The 20,819-nt window shown below is 37.6% G+C and overlaps 1 protein-coding gene across 3 annotated transcripts in view; it reads right to left on the bottom strand.

Annotated features, from left to right (window-relative positions):
• The window catches only part of LOC104113532 (protein TRANSPARENT TESTA 9), a 50,685-nt gene that overhangs the window by 12,501 nt on the left and 17,365 nt on the right, over nucleotides 1-20,819 (bottom strand). For 2 of the 3 annotated variants that reach the window (XM_070187990.1, XM_070187988.1), the window contains 12 exons: nucleotides 17,885-17,936; nucleotides 17,652-17,758; nucleotides 17,428-17,561; nucleotides 17,238-17,334; nucleotides 17,072-17,129; nucleotides 12,039-12,147; nucleotides 11,818-11,941; nucleotides 11,537-11,729; nucleotides 9,699-10,027; nucleotides 8,681-8,769; nucleotides 8,535-8,605; nucleotides 6,908-7,015 (listed from right to left, as the gene is read on the bottom strand). In XM_070187990.1, coding sequence (XP_070044091.1) covers nucleotides 6,908-7,015; nucleotides 8,535-8,605; nucleotides 8,681-8,769; nucleotides 9,699-10,027; nucleotides 11,537-11,729; nucleotides 11,818-11,941; nucleotides 12,039-12,147; nucleotides 17,072-17,129; nucleotides 17,238-17,334; nucleotides 17,428-17,561; nucleotides 17,652-17,758; nucleotides 17,885-17,917 — 1,452 coding nt within the window. In that variant the 5' untranslated portion in view covers nucleotides 17,918-17,936. The remainder of the gene's footprint in view (nucleotides 1-6,907; nucleotides 7,016-8,534; nucleotides 8,606-8,680; nucleotides 8,770-9,698; nucleotides 10,028-11,536; nucleotides 11,730-11,817; nucleotides 11,942-12,038; nucleotides 12,148-17,071; nucleotides 17,130-17,237; nucleotides 17,335-17,427; nucleotides 17,562-17,651; nucleotides 17,759-17,884; nucleotides 17,937-20,819) is intronic. The other variant, XM_070187989.1, reaches the window with a different exon arrangement.

The raw sequence follows: 20,819 nt of genomic DNA, 5'->3' as shown, positions 1-20,819 counted from the left end.
ATGTCGTCCTCCACAAGCAAGAGGGGGAAAAAGTAGCGAAGGCATTATGGCATATACTTATGTTATTACTAAGTAATAAGATATCATGACACATACTTATTTAGTCCCAATTTATGTAACAATGATTTATGGTTAATCTTTTTATTTTTACTTTTTGATAAGTCAATTTGTGGTAAATCTTCATAACTTTGATGATAATTCTTCAGTTGTAATAAAACATTTGAATCTCTGGTCTTGATCATGATAGAATTTTTAAAGTAATTTCTATATGTTCGAGTTTTAGTTTTACATTCGGAGTTAATGTCATCAATTCCAACTCAAAGTTTGAGAGTTCTAACCATAAAAAACAAAGTACATGACAAATGGCAGAAGGAACATATTTTTTTTGTTTTACATCAGTGCTTAAGTCAATAGTTCCTGTTGCTTTAAAAAATATTTTCACATGGATACTACGAAGATAATAGAGCCACAAATTTTGATTGCTAACAGATCATGAGGGAAGACCTCCTAGAGATCTAAGCATCGCTTATAGTCACAAATGAAGCAAGCATAGTTTCAACATACAACTACATAGTCATTTTATACTAGTGAAATTTTAATCCCTACAAAGCAAACATTTTGGTTATAAAAGACAAGAAAATATAGCCTAGAAACCCAAAGCACCCGTCTGTCGTGTTATTCTTTGCCTTTAAAGATTGAATGTGGAATTCGGGATGTCTTCTGCTCAATATAGTTGCACATTACTTATTTTTTTGGGATGAATTAAGATGTTATATTACTGGCATCAAGAAGATGCCAAGAACATTACAAAAGAGGTTGGTTAGCTCCATTTACACAAAAATACAGTTCTAGTAAGGGAGCTAACCAAAAGCACCAAAAACCTAAGGTTGGCAATCAAGCCAAAGTCAAAGAACTAATAAAATCTAGAAATGGAATTAACTCATTTACAGGGGAAAGGTTGCTCCAGCTATATAGATTCCCAAGGCACTTTGCTTTCAGGGAGCAGTTGGGAGTTGATATGCCCATCAAAGCATCTGCGATTCCTTTCTGTCCAAATACACCAAAATATACTTGCTGGGATCATCTGCCAGATCTTCTTGATGGTTCTATCAACTTTCCATCGGTTCCAACTTTCAACTGCTTCTTTTATGCCTTGTGGGGTTGTCCAACTAATGGCAAAAACCGAAAGGAACATGTGCCACAGATCTGCAGCCACTCTGCAGTGCAATAGCAAATGGTTTATAGATTCTGAGTTGCCTAGACACATGTAACATCTATTCACCAACTGGAAATTCAAATTCCTTCTACATAAGTTGTCTTGAGTCAAGATAGCACCTTCAAGAGTTATCCAGGTGAAGCACATGCCCTTTGCAGGGAGTTTTGTCTTCCATATAAGCTTCCATGGCCAAAGCTCGATTACTTCATTGCTAGCACACAATTTCTTGTATCCTGCCTTCACTGAATAACAACCTCCATTGAGGTTGCCCCCCCTTAGATTGTCTTGAGCTTGTATGTTCATTTGAAAGCTTTACCGGAAAGGATCAAAGAGTTCACCAAGTTCCCATTCCTGCATGTGTCTTCTGAAGAGGGGATCCCATACGATCCCTGATCTATATTGGGCAATTTTAGAGTCTGGATCAATTGTTGTCTGGTACGGGGCTGGATAGGTGTCTTTTAATGGCAGATTATGAAGCCATCTATCCTTCCAGAACCTAACTGAGGTGCCATGTCCAACTTTAAATGATACATCCTGAAAGAATTCTTCTTTCATACTGTTAATAAATTTTCAGGACCAACACCATGAGGGGCTCTACTCTATTTGGTACTCCAGTGGTCTAGCTTCCCGTACTTAGCATTCACTACTTCCTTCCATAAACATGTTCCTTTCTGGCCATATCTCCACCGTCACTTCATAAGCAAACTCTTATTGTGCTTGGCCAAGTCTCTAACACCCAATCCACCATGCTCCTTAGACTGAATTACCTTTGACTATTTCACCAAATGAAACTTGTGACCTTCACTGTTCCCATTCCATAAAAAGGGTCTTCTGATTTTGTCCAGTTGTCTTTGGATCTTGCTAGGCATAGCAAATAAGGACATGATGTATGTTGGAAGGCTATCTAAGACACTATTGATCAGTGTCAATCTTCCTCCCATGGAGAGGTATTGCATTTGCCATGTTGCCAATCTTTTTTCCACCTTCTCAAGAACTCCATACCAAACCCCTATTGCTTTGTATTTAGCTCCCAATGGAAGGCCTAAATCTGTTGTTGGAAAGGGGCCAATTACCCAGCTCATAATTCTAGCCAACTTTTCCAAGTTGGGCACTGTATTCACAGGGTAAATCATACTTTTTTTCATATTAATGTGCAGTCCTGAGATAGCTTCAAAAATTAGTAAAGTTAAATTTAGGTATTGTACTTGAAGCTTCTCAGCCCCACAGAAGATTCAAGTATCATCTACATAGAGTAAATGTGACACTGCAGCTGTGTTGTTGCCCACCCAGAATCCTTCAATCTACTGGATTTGTTTTGCCTTGTCTAACATTCTGCTCAAACCCTCCATTGCAAGGATAAAAAGAAAAGAAAGTGGATCTATATGTCTAATTCCTTTATGCGGTGAAAAGAAACCAACTGGAACCTATTCACCAAGATGGAATACTTAACAGTAGTAAGGCTGTACTTGATCCATCTTATCCATCTGTCACCAAACCCCATTCCTTTCAGAATAGAAAGTAGGTATGACCAATTAACTTGATCAAAGGCTTTTTCTATGTCCAGCTTACAAAGGATACCGGGAACACCACTTCTTAACCTCCCATCTAGCAACTCGTTAGCTATCAATGATGCATCTGTGATCTGTCTATTTTTCAAAAAAGCATTTTGCTCTTTTGAAATCAGTCTGTTAATAATTGTCTTGATCCTCTAGTTTAGCTATTATCTTATAGACACTTCCAATGAGACTTATGGGCCTGAAATCTCTGAGTTCAATAGTACCTTTTCTCTTAGGAACTAGAGCAATAAAAGAAGCACTATTGGACCTCACCATATAACAGTGTTGGTGGAAAAGATTAAGAGCTCCCATTAAATCCAGTTTAATAAAGACCCATGACCTTTGGAACCGTCCGGGCCTGGGCTTTTGTATGGTGCACAAGAGTTGATTGCAACCAACACCTCGTATGCCTCAAATTCTCTCCCTAACCATGCCTTCTCTGCGAGAGATAAACTTGGCAGATTTGCGCAGTTATATTTAGGCCTCCATTGTTCATTCTCAGTGTAAAGGCCTTGATAGAAATTCAAAATTTTCAGCTTTGATGACTTCCTGTCTTCACATAGCTCATCTCCTATCACTAGCTTATGTATGTTGTTATTTCTTCTTTTGGAGTTGCCATTCTTTGGAAGAACTTGGTGTTCTTATCCTCTTCTTTAAGCCATAGGTCTTGAAGAACTTGGAGTTTGACATCTGGACTTTTGTCTCCACGAGACTTCCTCAGCCTTTGCCATTCTTTTAAGGTCTAATTTCACTGCATGGATTTCTCCTTTTCTGCTTGGCACATAGGTCTAGTTTTAGTTGCTTGTTCTAATAATGCGAGGTCCTCAAGCAGTTTGTTCCTATGTGCTTCCACTCTGCCAAAGGACTCATTATTCCAAACTGTGATGTCCTTTTTCAAATTTCTCAATTTTTGCATTAGGATGAAATCAGGACTGCCCCTAATTGTGTAGCTCTGGCACCATCGTTTGACCTTGTCCATAAAACCTTCCACTTGAAGTCATATATTTTCAAACTTGAAATAAGAGGGATTGGCTTCCCAATCACCGCACTCCAACAATAAAGGCCTATGATCAATAGTAACCCTTAGAAGAGCTAATTGCTTAATTGCCTTGAAGTTTTCATTCCACTCTAGAAATATTAAGAACCTATCAATTCTTGAGGCTTGCATGGAATCTTCTCCTATGTACCATGTGTAGTGAGCTCCTGGAAGAGGAAGATCAATGATATCTAAGTCTTGAATTATATCAGTAAAGGATCTCATCGCCCTGGACCTTCTGACACAATTATATCTTTCACTCTCAAATCGGCAAACGTTAAAATCTCCCCCTATGACCCACTGCCCCTCCCATATACCTCTTCCCATATACCTCTGATAGCCGCTAGTTCATGCCATAGAATCTCTCTTTCTGGATTTGTATGGGGCCATACACCCCAGTGAAAGTGTGAAACACCATCTAAAATCCTCTTGTGGCTTTCCAACACGCATGATATAGTGTAGAGGCCTTGATGCACTCCCCTATTAACCCACTGTCTCTTATCCCATAAGACTATGATGCCACCACTACTCCCTTAAAGATTGAATGTGGTTAATCCCTACGAAGCAAACACTTAAGACTATTTATTTTCTTGCCATAGAAAATCCCTTCTCAATTTCTCCATTTGCTTTAAGACTAAAGCAGGGGCAAGAAATAATGACATTGTGTAAGTGGGAATAGCATCCAGACGCTATTGATTAGAGTAACTCTTCCACCCAAAGAAAAGTACTGTCATTTCCAGTTTGATAGTCTTTTCTTCATCTTTTTGAGAACCTCATTCCAAATGGCCACTGACTTGTGTTTTTCCCCCAAAGGAAGTCCCAAATACTTTGTGGGAAGAGAGCCAATAATGCACTGTAAGATGCCCGCCAAACTGTGAATATTGGCGACATTGTTGACTGGGAAAATGGAGATTTTTGCAAAATCAATACGAAGACCATAAACAGCCTCAAAAATGGTCAGAATCATCCTCAAGAACAGAAATTGTTGTTCCTAAGCTTCGTAAAAGATCAAAGTGTCATCAGCGTAAAGAATATGAGAGATTTTTATACCTTCAGGACCCCTGAAGCTCGCGGCGAAACCAGCAATCCAATTTGCCTTAACAGCGTTGTGTATCATCTTACTAAGTCCCTCCATCACTAGAATAAAGAGGAAAGGAGAGAAAGGGTCTCCTTGTCTCAAACCTCTTTGGCTAGAAAAGAAACCATGTGGTGTACCATTTATGAGTACCGAGAACTTCATGGATAAAATAAAAAAGCTAATCCAATTGATCCATTTGGAACTGAAGCCCATTTGTCTCCATAAATCCAGCAAGATGCTCCAATTTACATGATCAGACGCTTTCTCTATATCCAATTTGCAAGGAATTCCAGGTTTTCCAGTTTCATCCTTGAGTCCAACCATTCGTTAGCTATCAAGGCTGCATCAGTGATATATCTATCACTTAAGAAAGCCATCTGAGAAGTGTTGATCAGCTTGGATAGCACCACTTTCAATCTGTCCGCAAGAGCTTTGGAGATAATCTTTCTTGAAACTGCCTATCAAACTGATAGGTCTAAAAACTCTTAGCTCCTTTGCTTCGCTCTTCTTTGGGATGAGCGCAAATAAAGAGGAATTTAAGCTTCTCAAAATGCTCAAGATTGTGGAAATAATTTATAGCTCGTATCAAGTCTCCTTTAACTGTAGACCAGCAAAGTTTGTAGAATGACAAGCTGTAGACCTGTTGACACTCCTATGGATCCGAATTCTAAACTTTAGCAAGGGCAGGGGGAGCCGCTTAGCGATCCTGCAAGATATAGGCGGTTGGTTGGTAAATTAAATTACCTCACAGTGACTAGACCTGACATTTCCTTTCTTGTGATTGTTGTAAGTCAGTTTATGGATTCTCCCTGTGATAATCATTGGGATGCAATTGTCTGCATTCTTCGGTATATAAAATCAGCTCCAGGCAAAGGACTATTGTTCGAGGATCGAGGCCATGAGCAGATCGTTGGATACTCAGATGTTGATTGGGCAGGATCACCTTCTGATAGATGTTCTACGTCTGGATATTGTGTTTTAGTAGGAGGTAACTTGGTGTCTTGGAAGAGCAAGAAACAGAATGTCGTTGTTCGGTCTAACGGAGAAGCAGAATATCGAGCAATGGCTATGGCAACATGTGAGCTAGTTTGGATCAAACAGTTGCTCAAGGAGTTGAAATTTGGTGAGATCAGCCAAATGGAACTTGTGTGTGATAATCAAGTTGCCCTTCATATTGCATCGAATCCGATAGTCCATGAGAGAACTAAACATATTGAGATTGACTGTTATTTCGTCAGAGAAAAAGATACTCTCAAGAGATATTACTACAAAATTTGTGAAGTCGAATGATTGGCTTGCAGATATTTTCACCAAGTCCCTCACTGGTCTTCGTATTAGTTATATATATAACAAGCTCGGTATATATGATTTGTATGCACCATCTTGAGGGGGAGTGTTAGAATAGCTATGTGAATATATATGTAATTAGTCCTAGTGCCGTATGTAATAGGAGTAGGTTCTATTATGTGTACTTATAAATAGGATTCATTGTATTACAATTAATATCAATAATATATTTTTCTCCCGTGCTTTCTCACAAGTATCAACGCAGTTCCAGTTTCTTCTATCCCATAGGCTAAGAATACCCTTTTAGTTCCAGAAGCTTTGAAGTTCAGCCCATGCCACCCATCTATTCCCCCAAATTTGCCTTATCAGTTTCGAACTCCATTCTTCAATTTTCGTTTCCTGTAAGCATACTTTCTTTCGGTCTCCCTTTCTTGCTGATGCAATGAACATAATTTGACAAAACCGCTATAAAGTGGCTTTGTGGATATAAATTCGACTAACGAATATGGGTCTTTGTTCGACCAACTCGTACTAAATTTTGCTACTAAATAGGAAAACAAAAAGGACCATAATTCAGATTGCTAAATATCTTCATTTCCTGCAGGTCGGGATGAATTGGAATTCACTATTGGTTACTATCTCATTTGTTACTCTCTATATTTACAGGAAAGCACCAAATACAAGAATGTAAAAATGAGTGAAGATAAGAAGGAGAACTGGTACTGCAATGGTACCTTCAACTTTTGGAGGTAGCAATCCATTTCACTACATATTCCATCCTTTACCATATTTTCTGAGGAAAAAAGTTGCTCTTCAGCAGATCCTTCACCAACCAAAGCTTGCTGCAGTCACAAAAAACAAGGCAAGAACTATGTTTACAAATAATCAATCAAGTCGTCAAGCAATACATTTTTAATTCTTATCAAAGCGAGGGATTCGTTTCAGGCGAAATCAAATCAGAAGCAATTTTTACCATAAGAAGTACATGCCATATTGCTGGGAACCAACAAGGATAAACTAGCTAAAGAAGGCACATACAAAATGTAGCCACTGGACGAACTCCTAAGCAAAAGAGTTAGGCCAGCTGTTATAGCAGGACTCTTGTTAGCTCAATCTCCTTTTTGCTTTATAACTGAGCAATCTCCGTGGACCAATGGTGTCTCATTTCCAAGAGACATGCACGATGATTGGCCCCGTTTGGAAAATATTTGGTTAAAGTTGAAACGACGAGTATTTGAAGTTGAAATTGAAAAAAGTACTTGGAGAAAAAGGCCTGAACTAGAAAAAGCACCTGACTGGAATACAGGCACATTCACATAAATTCTAAATTTCTAATAGTGGATCAACAATATAACTGGACAAAGACTGATCAGGGCCAAACTACTTGTGGAAAATCAATGGGACTAAAGCTCTGTTCTCTCGCCAATTTTCCCCAAAATTTTAGGAAGCTGAAACTCATGCACTTACTAAACTATAAGAGTTTATCGATGACTGTCCAGAGTATCTGGCTTTCAGCATGCAATTACACTCCAATCAAGAGATCTAAACTTGCTGGTCTTTCTTAGTAAATCTCCAGAAACTTAGTTAAAGATAGGAAAGTTTTCTTCATGAATAAAATTTATCAATGTTTAAGATGCATATGGGGTAAATTTAGAAGTAACAATGACAATTAGTCGGTAACATTAAAAGGGATAGTGAAGTCAAAAGTTACTGACATCAAGAATTTATTCTGTATTATGGGAAACGAGCTATGACGGGACAAAGGGGACATTTAAAATATTTATTAATATCTCAATAAAGTATACCGGGCACCTCCTAGACACCAAAGTTTGGTGCAAGATTCGCGATAATTGAGTTCAAACTTCACGGATTCTAATGCTCCCGCTGTTGAAACTTGGGGACAGGTTTTCCTCAAGAACAAATATAGGATATTCCATAAAGCTCATCAATGAGCAGGAATTGAAAAGGTTCGGAGTGGAATCATGTCAACGCAGTTCTAGCTAAACATTATCCTTAATCAATGTAGCTCGACCCAATCTACAGTTAACAAACAATTTGAAAATGTTAGTTTCACATGTATTGTTCCGACCAAAAAAAAGGGTAATCAGTTTTATGGATGATTTTGTCAGTAGAGTAATAGAACATTCATATATAGGTAATAATCATTATCTAACACCATATGCTACCTAGATCTTAACCTACGCTAGTGTTGGATAGGCTTTTCATATTTGCACCTTTCACATTTCAGAAGCTATATAGCACAGGACCTACTTGAATAGCAACTAGTTGAATAACAAATCTCAGCTTAATTTCAAAAAAGGACCTTTTCCTTATAATGGTTACTTCACAGCTTGGACATACCAGCAAGAGTTTCTTCTGTTGTTTTCTTTGTGGAAGAATTCCAAGAGCATCAAGCATTGATTCTTCCAGCTCTGCAGTCATAAAGATTCTTATAAGTAGGGGGGGAAAGCATCTGAAGGAAAAGAATAACAAACCACTTAAATAACCTTTAGTCTGCAATAGTGTAGCCAGCACACTTAAAGAACCCAAAACTTGAACATCATCACCAGTAGTAATATAAGAAAGTAAGGCCTCCCTACAGAACAGAAAATTAGCAGGAAAAGCAGTAAGTTGAAGTGAATTGGCTGCTCACTTAAAATTTATAATATTCTACTTTTACGTGCAAGACACGATGAAAGCGCCAAAGCATACATGCAAACACTGCCTACTGCTACACCATCTAAATAAGAGTAGAAGATAGAAAAAAACAAAAGCAGGAAAAGAATGAGAAAAGAAAGGGACTACATCTATTTTTCACTCGACTCATGCTGAGCTGGTGCTAGTGAAAATCATTTTAAACAATATCTAGAATCCTATAATTGTTGCAAAAAAGAGTAGAGGAACAGAGAAGGAGAAATATACAGAACAAAATGATCAAAAATCCTACAGACAAACATGACAATAAGGACTAATCGAGATATGTAAACTAGTAACTTAATGATTACCTATAATCAAGATATGTAAACTCGTACTTAATGATTACTCATCAAGAAAAAACTGGAAGCTTAATGATTTAGAAAACCCTAGAAAAAGTGAAATGGAAAACTAAGATGATGAATGAGTTAGGGTCAACTGTCTCAGAAGTTCACAAAATTAGATAATCGGACAGGTTTCAACTCTTTATTTAAAAAAACTTTAAAAAGTTATTGTTTTAACCATGAGAAAGATGATAGGAGGTTCCAACATCTTGCCAAAAGTTCTTAAAGCTCAGGTGTCACTAAGAAACTTAGAGATTTTTCTTGAAGCAATTTTCTGAAGTTTATTCTTCAATAAACATTACATCCCTGTAGTTACCGATTACTGTTCGTCCATGACAATAGTATTTGAACGAAATATGTTTTAATGAAAGTTCCACCTAGAGCAGAGTGTTACAAGTAAACTTTGGTTCGCCTCATGCATCTAACAAATTGATAGCACCTTACAAAACAACAAATAATTAAGAATAAGAAGTGGAATGTGAAATACCATAATGCAGAATGTGAACTCCCATGATCTGGTTGCGGAATATCATCTTCTGGGTGACCATTTAAAGAGCTGGATATGTTTGGAATTAAAACCCGTAAAGTTTGACCATCAGAATCCGATCTGAAGCCACCATTTTCTGAATCTTGATTTTCATGTGACATACCATGGTTAACCATGAAACCATTCAGTTTAGCTTCAGACTTTGGGACGAATGTTTCTATATCACAAAGAAGAGCAACAGCAACAATATTCGCCAAATCTTTTATCTTAACAATGCGTAAGATGCAACAAAGTAAATATAAAGAAGTTGCGGTTCCAATTCCTGTATCCTACATCAAAAAAACCATGAAAGTTAACAATTGGACGTGCATAAGAAACAAAAGACAATATTTGCAGATAAAATGCCAGCAACCAGCATAAAGTGAAAACAACAAATGCCGAGGGGGGAAAAGTTCACTCAACATACTATTTCCTTGTCACTTCAACTTATGTCACTTAGCCCCTTGATCTTGTGCTCTTGCCTAAGTACAGCCACTTCAATTAGCTTCCTTTAAAAGAACTACAGAAGCTTTACATTTTAACCCCCAGTCCCGAACTTGTATAACATCTTAGAGCCACATTTAATGCTCGGAGCAAAACCTGTATAATTAGTTAAGGATGAAAGGGAAACAAACCAAAGAAGGACATAATTCTTTGTTGCTATCCTTTCCTCATCTTCTATTTTTCTACTTACCAGAACTGTAATAATAAAAGAAATATAAGACTTGATTTCCACCCTTAAGATACTACTTTTTTTTGTTTCATATCGGTGGTGTCGGGGCCAACATGCGCGCACCTTAAATGTTCCATCAGATACCTACTACCTCCCACCAGTATAGGTATCCAATAATTATTTGCCTAAAAAGTGAGAAGCGAATATCTATTTGATTTACTCAATTATTGAACATGCTTGATCATAGAAAATACACATATGTGAAAAGTAGAAACACTTGATGGTTTGCTAATGGAAGCAAAAAAAATGGCTAAGGAAAAAGTGTTAATGTTTGAATTTACTCAATTATTGAACATGCTTGATCATAGAAAATACACATATGTGAAAAGTAGAAACACTTGATGGTTTGCTAATGGAAGCAAAAAAAATGGCTAAGGAAAAAGTGTTAATGTTTGAAATATATGACCATCTCATCTAAAAGATCACACACTTCAACATGATATCAACGTAGCAAAGGTCGTAGATTCAAATCTCACTGTCGCATATTATCAAAAAGAATTTTCACGTGCATGGCCAATGAAAAGAAGCAGGCTCACATGTGAGGAGGCATGGCATATCGAAAACATAAGTAGATGAAATGGTCACACATTTAAACATGGTATCATAGCACATTTTTATCAATTCAATTATGTCTTCAATGTGCAAGTTGATTCTCTTTTATGGTCCAAGCACGTGGAAATTCTCTTTGATAATGGATGACGGTGAGACTCGAAACCAGGACCTCTACCTACTCTGATACTATATTGAAGTGTGTGACCATCTCATCTAAAAGCTCTTCTTTTTTTTAATTCTGTAAACTCCGCCCCTCCATATCACCCTACCCAGGAGCTCAGCAATGGCCTGCCCAGGAGCTCAGCAATGGGCCTTTCCCTAGTGGCCCTTTACCACTTTTCTCGAATCACTATCTTACGATTGGAGGTGAGGGTCCTTACCACTAGGCAAAAGTGTTAATGTAGAAGCCTAAGTGAGGTAAAATCTGGCTAAGGCAAGGACCTTAAGTAAACTTTCAAATGTTGGGGCTTCTTTTTCACTAAGCATGTCAAGAGAGAGAGGTTTAGATCATTACACTGTCTTTAACTACTTCCATCCGTAATGAAGGAAGTATTGATGGAAATATCAGCACCTTCAACATGAGGTCTGTTATGAGCCTCCCAATGTCTGGAATCCCTGCTGAAATAACATCACTAAAGTAATATAGGTTGTCCTCAATCTCATCAACAGAGGAAATGATAGAACCACTAGTATCTGGACCCAGACACCTGCATAATAAATCATATGAGCTGTACAGCAAATAGGTAATGCATAACCAGTTTCATGGGACAAAAATTAAAAATAAAAACTACGTACTTTGAAGCATTAACAACCAACTTGTCCAAGCTGATGCATTGCTCCCCGAAAAATTTGACCAAATTTGAGAAATAATCGGCATGAGGAGCACTGGCAACAAACTTGTTAACCGCCTCATCGCCAACTGTCAACACGTTGAAGATTATTGAATATACTACCGAAAACACTGGGAATGAGGGAAAATATAGATAAACATAGAAGAAGTATAAAAAGGAGCTCACCATGATATACATTCAGGGTTAGCGCACGTACCGCAGTTCGAATCATGCTTTCTTCATGAAAGGCAAAGCGTATCGCCTCAACATAGAGTGGGAATGAGACTACTACTTCCTATTCAAAGATGTAGACCAAAATAAGAAGGATGAGAAATACAGAAGATATAACAGCAAAGTGGGATGGATATTTTTTATAAAAAGAAGATACATGAAAATGGTTGAATTCCAAGTTCATAATCGGATTGGTAGAATATACATTAAGCAATTGAACTGAGTTAACAAGCACCAGAAAAAATGCAAGTCCAGATTTTTTGTCCCGAAAAAAGAGAACAGTGCACCTATTTTATTGTTCAAACTCCAGCTTGCAAGCAGTGGAAAATCAAAGATGCAAGAGAGACCTCCCCTCCTCTTCCCTCATTTTAGCTCCCCATCTATCATAGTTGACAATGTTCTCCACTCCTAAAGCATACAGTTTTTAACTAAGGATCTCTAGTTTTTTACTTTTTTCTTTTTTGAGATGGTAACAATAAGGATCTCTAGTTTTTTTTATAAGGTAAATGATTTTATTCAACAAAAGAGACCCAATCCTCTCTACAAATAGGGATCTCATGAGTACACCAAAAGGAAACAAGAAACAGAAGACTATTTTGTAATTTTACAAAATCTTGTTCCACCCCTTCAAATACCCTCCTATTTCTCATTCCAAATGACCCACATGATTGCTAATGGGGCAATGCACCATGCCCTTAGACTTTTCTTTCCCCTCTTGTGAGCCCAGCTATGCAACGCCTCCTTCACTGTGCCTGGCATCACTCATTGCGTCCCAAACAAATTAAGAACGACCTTCCACAACCGATTAGCCACCTGACAATGTAATAAGAGATGATCTACATTTTCGCCCGAGCTTTTGGACATGAAACACCAACTAACATATGTGATCCTCCTCTTCCTTAGATTTTTCGCTTCAGAATCACTCCCCTTGCCGCCAGCCACGCAAAGAAGCACAGCTTTCTCGGTGCTCTAGGAATCCAAATAGAGCAACGAAGAAAAATATGATCCTTCTTCCCTAATAACCTCTTATATAAGATTTAATAGTGAATATTCCGTCTCTACTCTCACGCCACCTCTATACATCCGATGAATTTCTCGGCGTATACAACCCATACAATAACTCAACCAAGTTGTGAAATTCTTCCATCTCCCAATCCTATAGGTTCCTCCTAAATCTCAAATCCCAATGAACTACCCCTCTCATGGGACCTACAAATTTGTTGCACTGTCATCCCTCTTTGGCACAATACACTATATAAGTTAGGGAATGCTACCCTCAACTTGTTCTCCAAGAGATAATGTCCACTAAAAGCTTCTCACCCCTTTGTAATACTCCTTCATAATTCACACCCAAATGGTACTGTGATGTTTCCGATCCTCCATCCCCCTTCTATAACACCATATTTTTCCGCTACCAGAGTCCCGTGGTTTGGTAGAATAGACACTTCCTAGGATAGTCTACACACAACCCCAATCTCGTTTTCTTAGGGTTATGGTGGAACTATGTTTAAATTGACTCCCCCCCCCTCCCCTTCAACCTGCCCCAACTCCTATATATATTATCAAATAGAAGAGTCAAATATAAGAAATGCAGTAATCCTACCCATTGTGAGAGGCATCTTCCACTTTGTAATTGAAGGGTTCCAAACCTCGCTTCGTTACTCAGTCCCTTGCTTCTTTCCTCCTCTTTTTCCTTTCCGGCTCTTTATACCAATGTGATTTAATTCCAGGTGCATATTTCAATTACGTCTTCCATGATTCTTAGATCTAGAGGTAGCACCGATCCATCAATAGCAGCATCCCTTCCTCTCGCACCTGGTCTAGCATCTCTTAGGTCGATATCCAATAGCTCCAGTAGCAGCACAGGGAGAAGATCGGTAGTAGAAGGTAACGAACTAGACTCAGAGAGAGATCAAAAGCAAAACTCGGCAAGGCAAGGAGAAGGCGTAACCAAGGTGCTACACTAAACTAGGCGTTACCTGGGGCCGCACAACTCAGGCAGACTCTCTACCCGCGCGCGTGCCTATTTTGCTTTAGGAGGTATAAGAGCGAAGTTTTGGGTAAAAACCTTTCAATTTCTGTTAATTCTCTTCTTGTTGTATCATGTACATGACGATAGCAGTGGAGTGTTGTCAGTGGCGGCTGTTGTTAAGGAAACAATCAAGGATCGAGTGACCCAACTTGATGGCAAGGTCGACCATTTGGACGGACAACCCTCCTCCAAAATGCATTCTCCTCTTGCATCGCCATATCCGCTTCCCTAACAAAGCTTTATTAAACACCTTGAGATCTTTCACTCTGAGTCTTCCCCATTCCTTTGGAGATGTGACAATTCTCCTATTCACAAGGGGTCGTTTTGTAGGGTGTATAAGAATAGTACTAAATAGGTTGTATTAGTAATGTTGAGATTAGTTATGCTGAAATTATTTTTTATCGACTGTTTGGTTTTATGTATTAAAAATAACATGCATTGCATAATTTTTTGGAAAAATTAATTGTTTACAAAAATACCCTTCACATCCTTTGAAAAGAATTTGGAAAAGGTTTTGAAAGGACGTTTATGTCTTTATACATGCTTATCCATGTATTAAGAACCATGGTATTGCTAATGCCATGGTTTGCTATGTATAAGAATAGTATTGTTTAAGATGTATACTAATACATGTATTAGTCATACATAAGTTGAAAAACACTACCAAATTAATAATACCACAGCTAATACATGTATTATTTTTCCTAATACATCCTACCAAACAACCCCCAAGTGATACTTCCTTGCTCCTTCCGCTGAGTCCCATAAAAAGTTTCACTAAAGTCTTTCCCGCCTTACAGTCACTTTACCAGGAGCCTATAAGAGTGACATGAAATATGTGGGTATGCTAGAGAGATTGCTTTTGATCAATATTTCCTTCCCTACTTTCCACAAGTACCTTTTCTACCAACCCGCTAACCGCTTCTCTACTCTCTTAATCACCAGATTCCACACTAAAAGATATTTGCTCGAAGCACCCAATGGTAGCCCAAGATAGGTAGTAGGTAAAGTACCCACCTTACAATTCAACACATGCGTGAACTCTTCAATATTATCCACTTCTCCCACCAGTGTGATCTCACATTTTCTGAGGTTGATCTTAAGCCCTAACACAACCTGGAATCAAATCAAAATTTGTCTCAAGTAAACTAGCCGGGACACCTCTACATTACAAAAACCACAGTATCGTCTACAAATAATATACATATGTAACTGTCATATTACTATGGCCACTGAACGAAGCATCAAAACGCTTAGATAACCCTACAATGACCGTTTTATCCATCATTTTGCTCGATGCTTCCATCACCAAAATGAAAGCATAGGGGATAGTGGATCCCCTTGTCTCAAGCCCCTCGAACTCCCAAAAACTACATGGACTCCCATTCACCAAACCAGGAATCTCACAGTAGAAATGCAAAACTTGATCCATCTCCTCCATTTATTCCCAAATCCATCTTTAACATAATGAAATCCAGGAAATCACAGTTCACATGATCATAAGCTTTCTCAAGGTCTAGCTTACATAAGAAATGGCCTCTAATATGGTCCTCTCTTGAATAACTCTATTCTTCTAAGGATCAACATGAGAAAGCAAACCAGCAAATTGCAGCACAGAATTCTCTTGGGGTCAACAAATAGGGCTATGAACAGTCAACCAGAGGTAAAAACTTTTGTAGTTGCTTTACCAACCTTAACTGTCGCCCAGGCATGGGCATGTACCATGGGAAGAGGCTTAATCTACCATAATCATCTCTGAATAAGTCGCTTCTTCAACCCTTAAAAAGATCTATGTCGATATTCTCATCATCCACATTCAGGTGTGGTTTCTGTTGAAGCAAACCCGAATTTTGAAGGTGATTCAAAAGTTTGCAATGGGTGGTGATGGATTGTCAATAACAGCTGAAAGAAAAAAAGAAATTGGTTTCCTGGATTTAGGATATAAGAACGGGTTTGAAGTTTCAGTCAAGCAGAGGAGAGAAAGGAAAAGTGGAAAACTATCAGGGGTTAGGTTCTCATTAGGTACTTCAAGAAAAGCTATATTTACCCATTCAAGAATATAACAGAATGATCATCCATCCTACTCCATCCTCCACCTTTTACGATTATGAAATGTCAACTACTTTATACTTAACTAAACAATGAAAAAATGATCTAGAAAAATGATTTTCCTACATAAAAGGTTTTCCCCGAAAAGCTTTTTCCATAGATAACATTTACGCCATATTAAACACAACTAAAATTGATAGGTTTTCCACCTTAACATGTTGCAAGACAATTCACATTACAACTAAATTGATTTTTACGCGCTAATTCAACAATTCAAGTAACTTTTCCTAACCAATTTTATATGCAGAGATGAAGATATAATCTATCTAGGACCGGAAAAATAACATTTAACTCAAACTGACTCCTTAGCATGTATTTATATTTTTCTTAATGAAAGTAATACTGACTTATTAGTACCCATCTCCATGGATGGAAGGAGCATTTAGCATATTCAAACTCTTTAAACATTTTAAATTTAAGGTTACCAGCTCATGCTTGTAAAATAATATGGACATTCATTTTCCTTGATCTTGTAATTAACTAGTATATCAAGAAGCATACATACCTTATCATGTTAATGAATTTGTCGCTTGTCAATTGCAAGGGATGTCCAAATGATAAAAAAGAACCAAAGATTCAAAGATTTTTCACTCTCGGGGTACCACTGGTGTTTTTGTTCAAGTTTCCACATTTCACAAACAGGTTTTGTAGGCACAGACCTTTCCCTAGGAGGGGGGGGTGGTTATAACCTAATGACTGTTTCCAAGAAAATTCCTCCAAAAATGAAATTTCTTAAAATCTTTAGGTCAACAGATCTTATATTGGTATACTATTAGAATTCAACAAACAGAATAGTAACCTTAAAACTTATTAGAAAACCGTTAATAACTTTACTAATCCAACTTACATTAAGAGTCTTCACAAGAAGGGAAATGGTGTTTTTGTTCAACTTTCCACTTATTGCTCTTTGTATACACATGCATCCAAAAACGAGAGTCAACAAGAAACATTAAGTAAAATATATTTCAAAGTAATGAAATGCCTGTATAGCTGCTGAGTTTTAGGAAACACACCTTAGAAAGGATATGTAATAAGACAAAAGCTCTTCATTACGAAAGTCAAAAGAATATGTTATAAGGTGGTTAATGTGCTCATTACTAAACATGTAATCTGCAAAATTTGGGGAAAAAGGTGTCAGAATAACAAAATCCGTAAAGGCAGGAATATTGTATTCAATACAACACATTTCAACAGTTTACTTACAAATAGAGTGCTCATTTTTTAAGTTCTGGATCACAATACTCATCGTCTGCAACAACTGAAGCGAAACAATAACAGTTCGACTAATTCTTAATATACGTACAAGCTCCCCCATCACCTGCTTCTCCATGAAAAACCTGCAGAAATACCGACATACTTGTAAGGACAAATATCACGTCACAGAAAACTTGATTGGTCTACTTCTGGCTAAAATAAATGGTATTCACCAAAAGGGAAGGTCCTTAGCGAAGACATACTCAAAATAGGCCACATCATGTTGATCACCATATGTTATCAACTCTGCAATTGATCTTAGTGCCTCAATCACAAAATCCTTCATGTCACAAGAAAAGATTCAAATATATGAAGAATAATCATACCTGATGGCAGGAAAGCATAAAATATAGATAGTCACAGAAAGCAGAGATAAAGGGTGAGATCAGAGAGGTATAGTAATAACCTTGTTGACCTCATTAACAACTTGAACCTTCATCAACTGATCCGTCAAAAATCTGCAACAGGCAGGAACACAACTTAAAACTCACAATGATCAGGAATTGTCATCTGAGCATCATGTACTACAATTCTACAGATTACTTGTCCACTAGCACTTAAGCAGTACCGATGGACTACGAATTATCAAAAACGTTTTACCTAAACTTCATTATATTAGAGGAAGGATTTTATAGATGCAGTTATCAGCTGTGACAACAAAATAGCATTAAGTTGTCACTGTGTTATCAACAAGTTTCTAACAATGTCCCCCCCCCCCCCCCCAAAAAAAAAAAAGCCCGAGTCTTTTCTTTGTTTAAGAAACTGCCTTTGGCCACATTTCCAATTCAAAAAGCAAAAACATTGTATCCTTGATTCTTCTTACAAAGATTCTAAAACTTCTAAAATTGAGTCCGAGTCATCTGTAAATTTTTCTTTACACCAAAAATGAAGCAGAGGAATACAACCCATCTTAATCGAACATTCGCATCTACTCTCTGTTAGAGGATGAACAACTTCACTATAGCAAGAACATAGCGATCGAAGAGCTATGGCTCAGCTGCTTCGCATATTACACTGTATTGCCTGAAGAGGGCATTTCTTGCATAGGTGAGTGATAAGCATAGGAGGCGTGCCTGAAGGGCAGCGACAGCAGTTTGGTTACATATGCCGTCGCTAGATTGAGATTTGCAAGGTGGCAGGCACTTGTATAGTTTTCGAAGTGGTTTTGACTGATCAAAAGAAGACTACTTCAACTGGTATGTCCTTAGGCACGGCCAGATTTATTTGTTTCGATAAAGTAATAAATTATTGATTTTGAGCAAAAATGTACTCATATACAACAAGTATACCAAATAGTAGTAAACTTACGAAAAGAGATGATTTAATACGAACGACACGCAATCTTCTATACATAAAGGAATCCTATGGGTGCACCAAAAAGAAATCAGGGATAAAGCACTACTCATTAACTGAACAAAGTTCATCTCAACACCCTCAAAAGCTCTCCTATTTCGTTCACTCCAAAATACTCACATAAGAGCTAATGGGGCAAACTTCCATGCCTTGCGTCTTCTCCTACTACCATAACTCCAACAGGCCAATATCTTCTTTATCGTCCGGCATCACCTAAAATATACCAAACCATGCAAGAATTTCGCAACATAATCTCGATGCTACCGCATAACGAATAAGGAGATGGTCAACATGTTCACCCAAACCCTTGCACATAAAGCACCAGACCTTCCTCTTCCTTACATTCTAAGCGGTCAAGATCACCCCTCTAACTGCTAACCAAGTGAAAACACACATCTTTCTCTGTACTTTCAGGATCCAAATCCACTTATACGAAAAGTTCGCCTCCTCCCTATTCAAAAGCTTTTCATAATCGAACTTGACAGAGAACACTCTATTATCACCCAGCCCCACCTCCCTACATCGTGACCATCATGTGTAATGTTTTGGTTTGTGGAGTAAGACAATTAAGCTTCAAAAGTGTTGTCAAAAGCTCACTTAAGGTGCGGTTAAGCCCTAAAGCTCAGAGAAGCTCAAAGTGCTTCTTCACTTAGGTTGCGTCAGCGTAGGCAACGCACTAAGGATGGGCTTCATTGCGCATAAGTTCTATCTTGAATAGAGCCCTAATTGGCAAAAAGATGTATTAATTGTTAAGAAATTTTGAATGAAAATTGTTACTTTTTTCCTGCATTAGATAAATATTTTTATTTTTTCTTTATTGCGCCATTTTAACTAAAGCCCATACTTTAATTGTGTTCTGTATTTAAAGCCCTGATAGAACTGGAGAGCTTTTTTAACGCTTTTCGCCTTTGACAACTCTGCTACCACCTCTCAATCCTGAAAATTCCACTTGAATTTCAAATCCCAAAACACTTCACCATCTTGCAATCTTCGGACTCGCTGGACTGTCGCTTCCTTCTGGCATGAGATTCTGGATATGTTTGGAAAAGTAATACTCAAAGTGTTTTCCCAACACCACTTGTACCTCCAAAAACTAACCCTTCTCCCATCCCAATCTGGACGACACATTTGCGCTAAATTCTTCCTATCTTTTCATAATATTTCTCCACATACCACATCCATAAGGCAAATTGATATTTTTTGTCCTCCAACCCCCTTCCAAAATCCCATATATACATAGAAATCACACTGGGAAAGGATGAACAATTAGCAAAAGCATTGAATTCTATTTGGCTCTTTTTAGGGGAACATAATCTATCTTCAAAGCATCTTAAGTTTCTTTCCTCCCAAATAATCCACCAGATGCAATAAGGGCAGCATGGTTCTCTAAAACTCAATCAAACCGAACCTTATCAAATCTTTTTAGGTTTTTAAAAATAAAATTGTAGGTTTCTATGTAAATCTATAAGCATACCGAATAATTACGGCAGGTTTTTAATTTTATAAAAGAAACCGAGAATATACCGAATCGAATTAATTAAATATATGATAAATTTTATATATAAACTTAACAAAGCATTAAAATTATTGATTTCGAGTGTGGGGTGGATACAGATAAAAACAACTAAAATTACCATTCAAACCTAGTCTATTAATTTTAAAAATAAATTGACATTGACTTCGGCAATCTTCGCCAACAAGCCACTGAGGTATATTTTCTCTTTATTTTTAAAAATTCTCTCCCCCTCCCTTAATATCTTTGTGGTATTTAAGTCAAATATCAAGTCTATTCTTTTTTCCAAAAATTGTACTGATAGTAACATTAGTTTTGCAGATTTTGTGCCTTTTGAACTACATTTACTCGTTAGCAACTCAGAAATCATTCTGAGTAAAACAATATTTTTCTTGGTAAAAAGCGGGTTGGGAGTGAACAGCCCGTGTTATTGTAAATTGTTCCATGTGAATCCAAATCAGAAAAAATATCTTTC

Source organism: Nicotiana tomentosiformis, chromosome 11 (assembly GCF_000390325.3).
Source record: "Nicotiana tomentosiformis chromosome 11, ASM39032v3, whole genome shotgun sequence".
NCBI classification, from domain to species: Eukaryota; Viridiplantae; Streptophyta; class Magnoliopsida; order Solanales; family Solanaceae; genus Nicotiana; species Nicotiana tomentosiformis.
The sequence above is the reverse complement of the archived record's forward strand: the minus strand, read 5'-3'. Positions and strand labels throughout refer to the sequence as shown.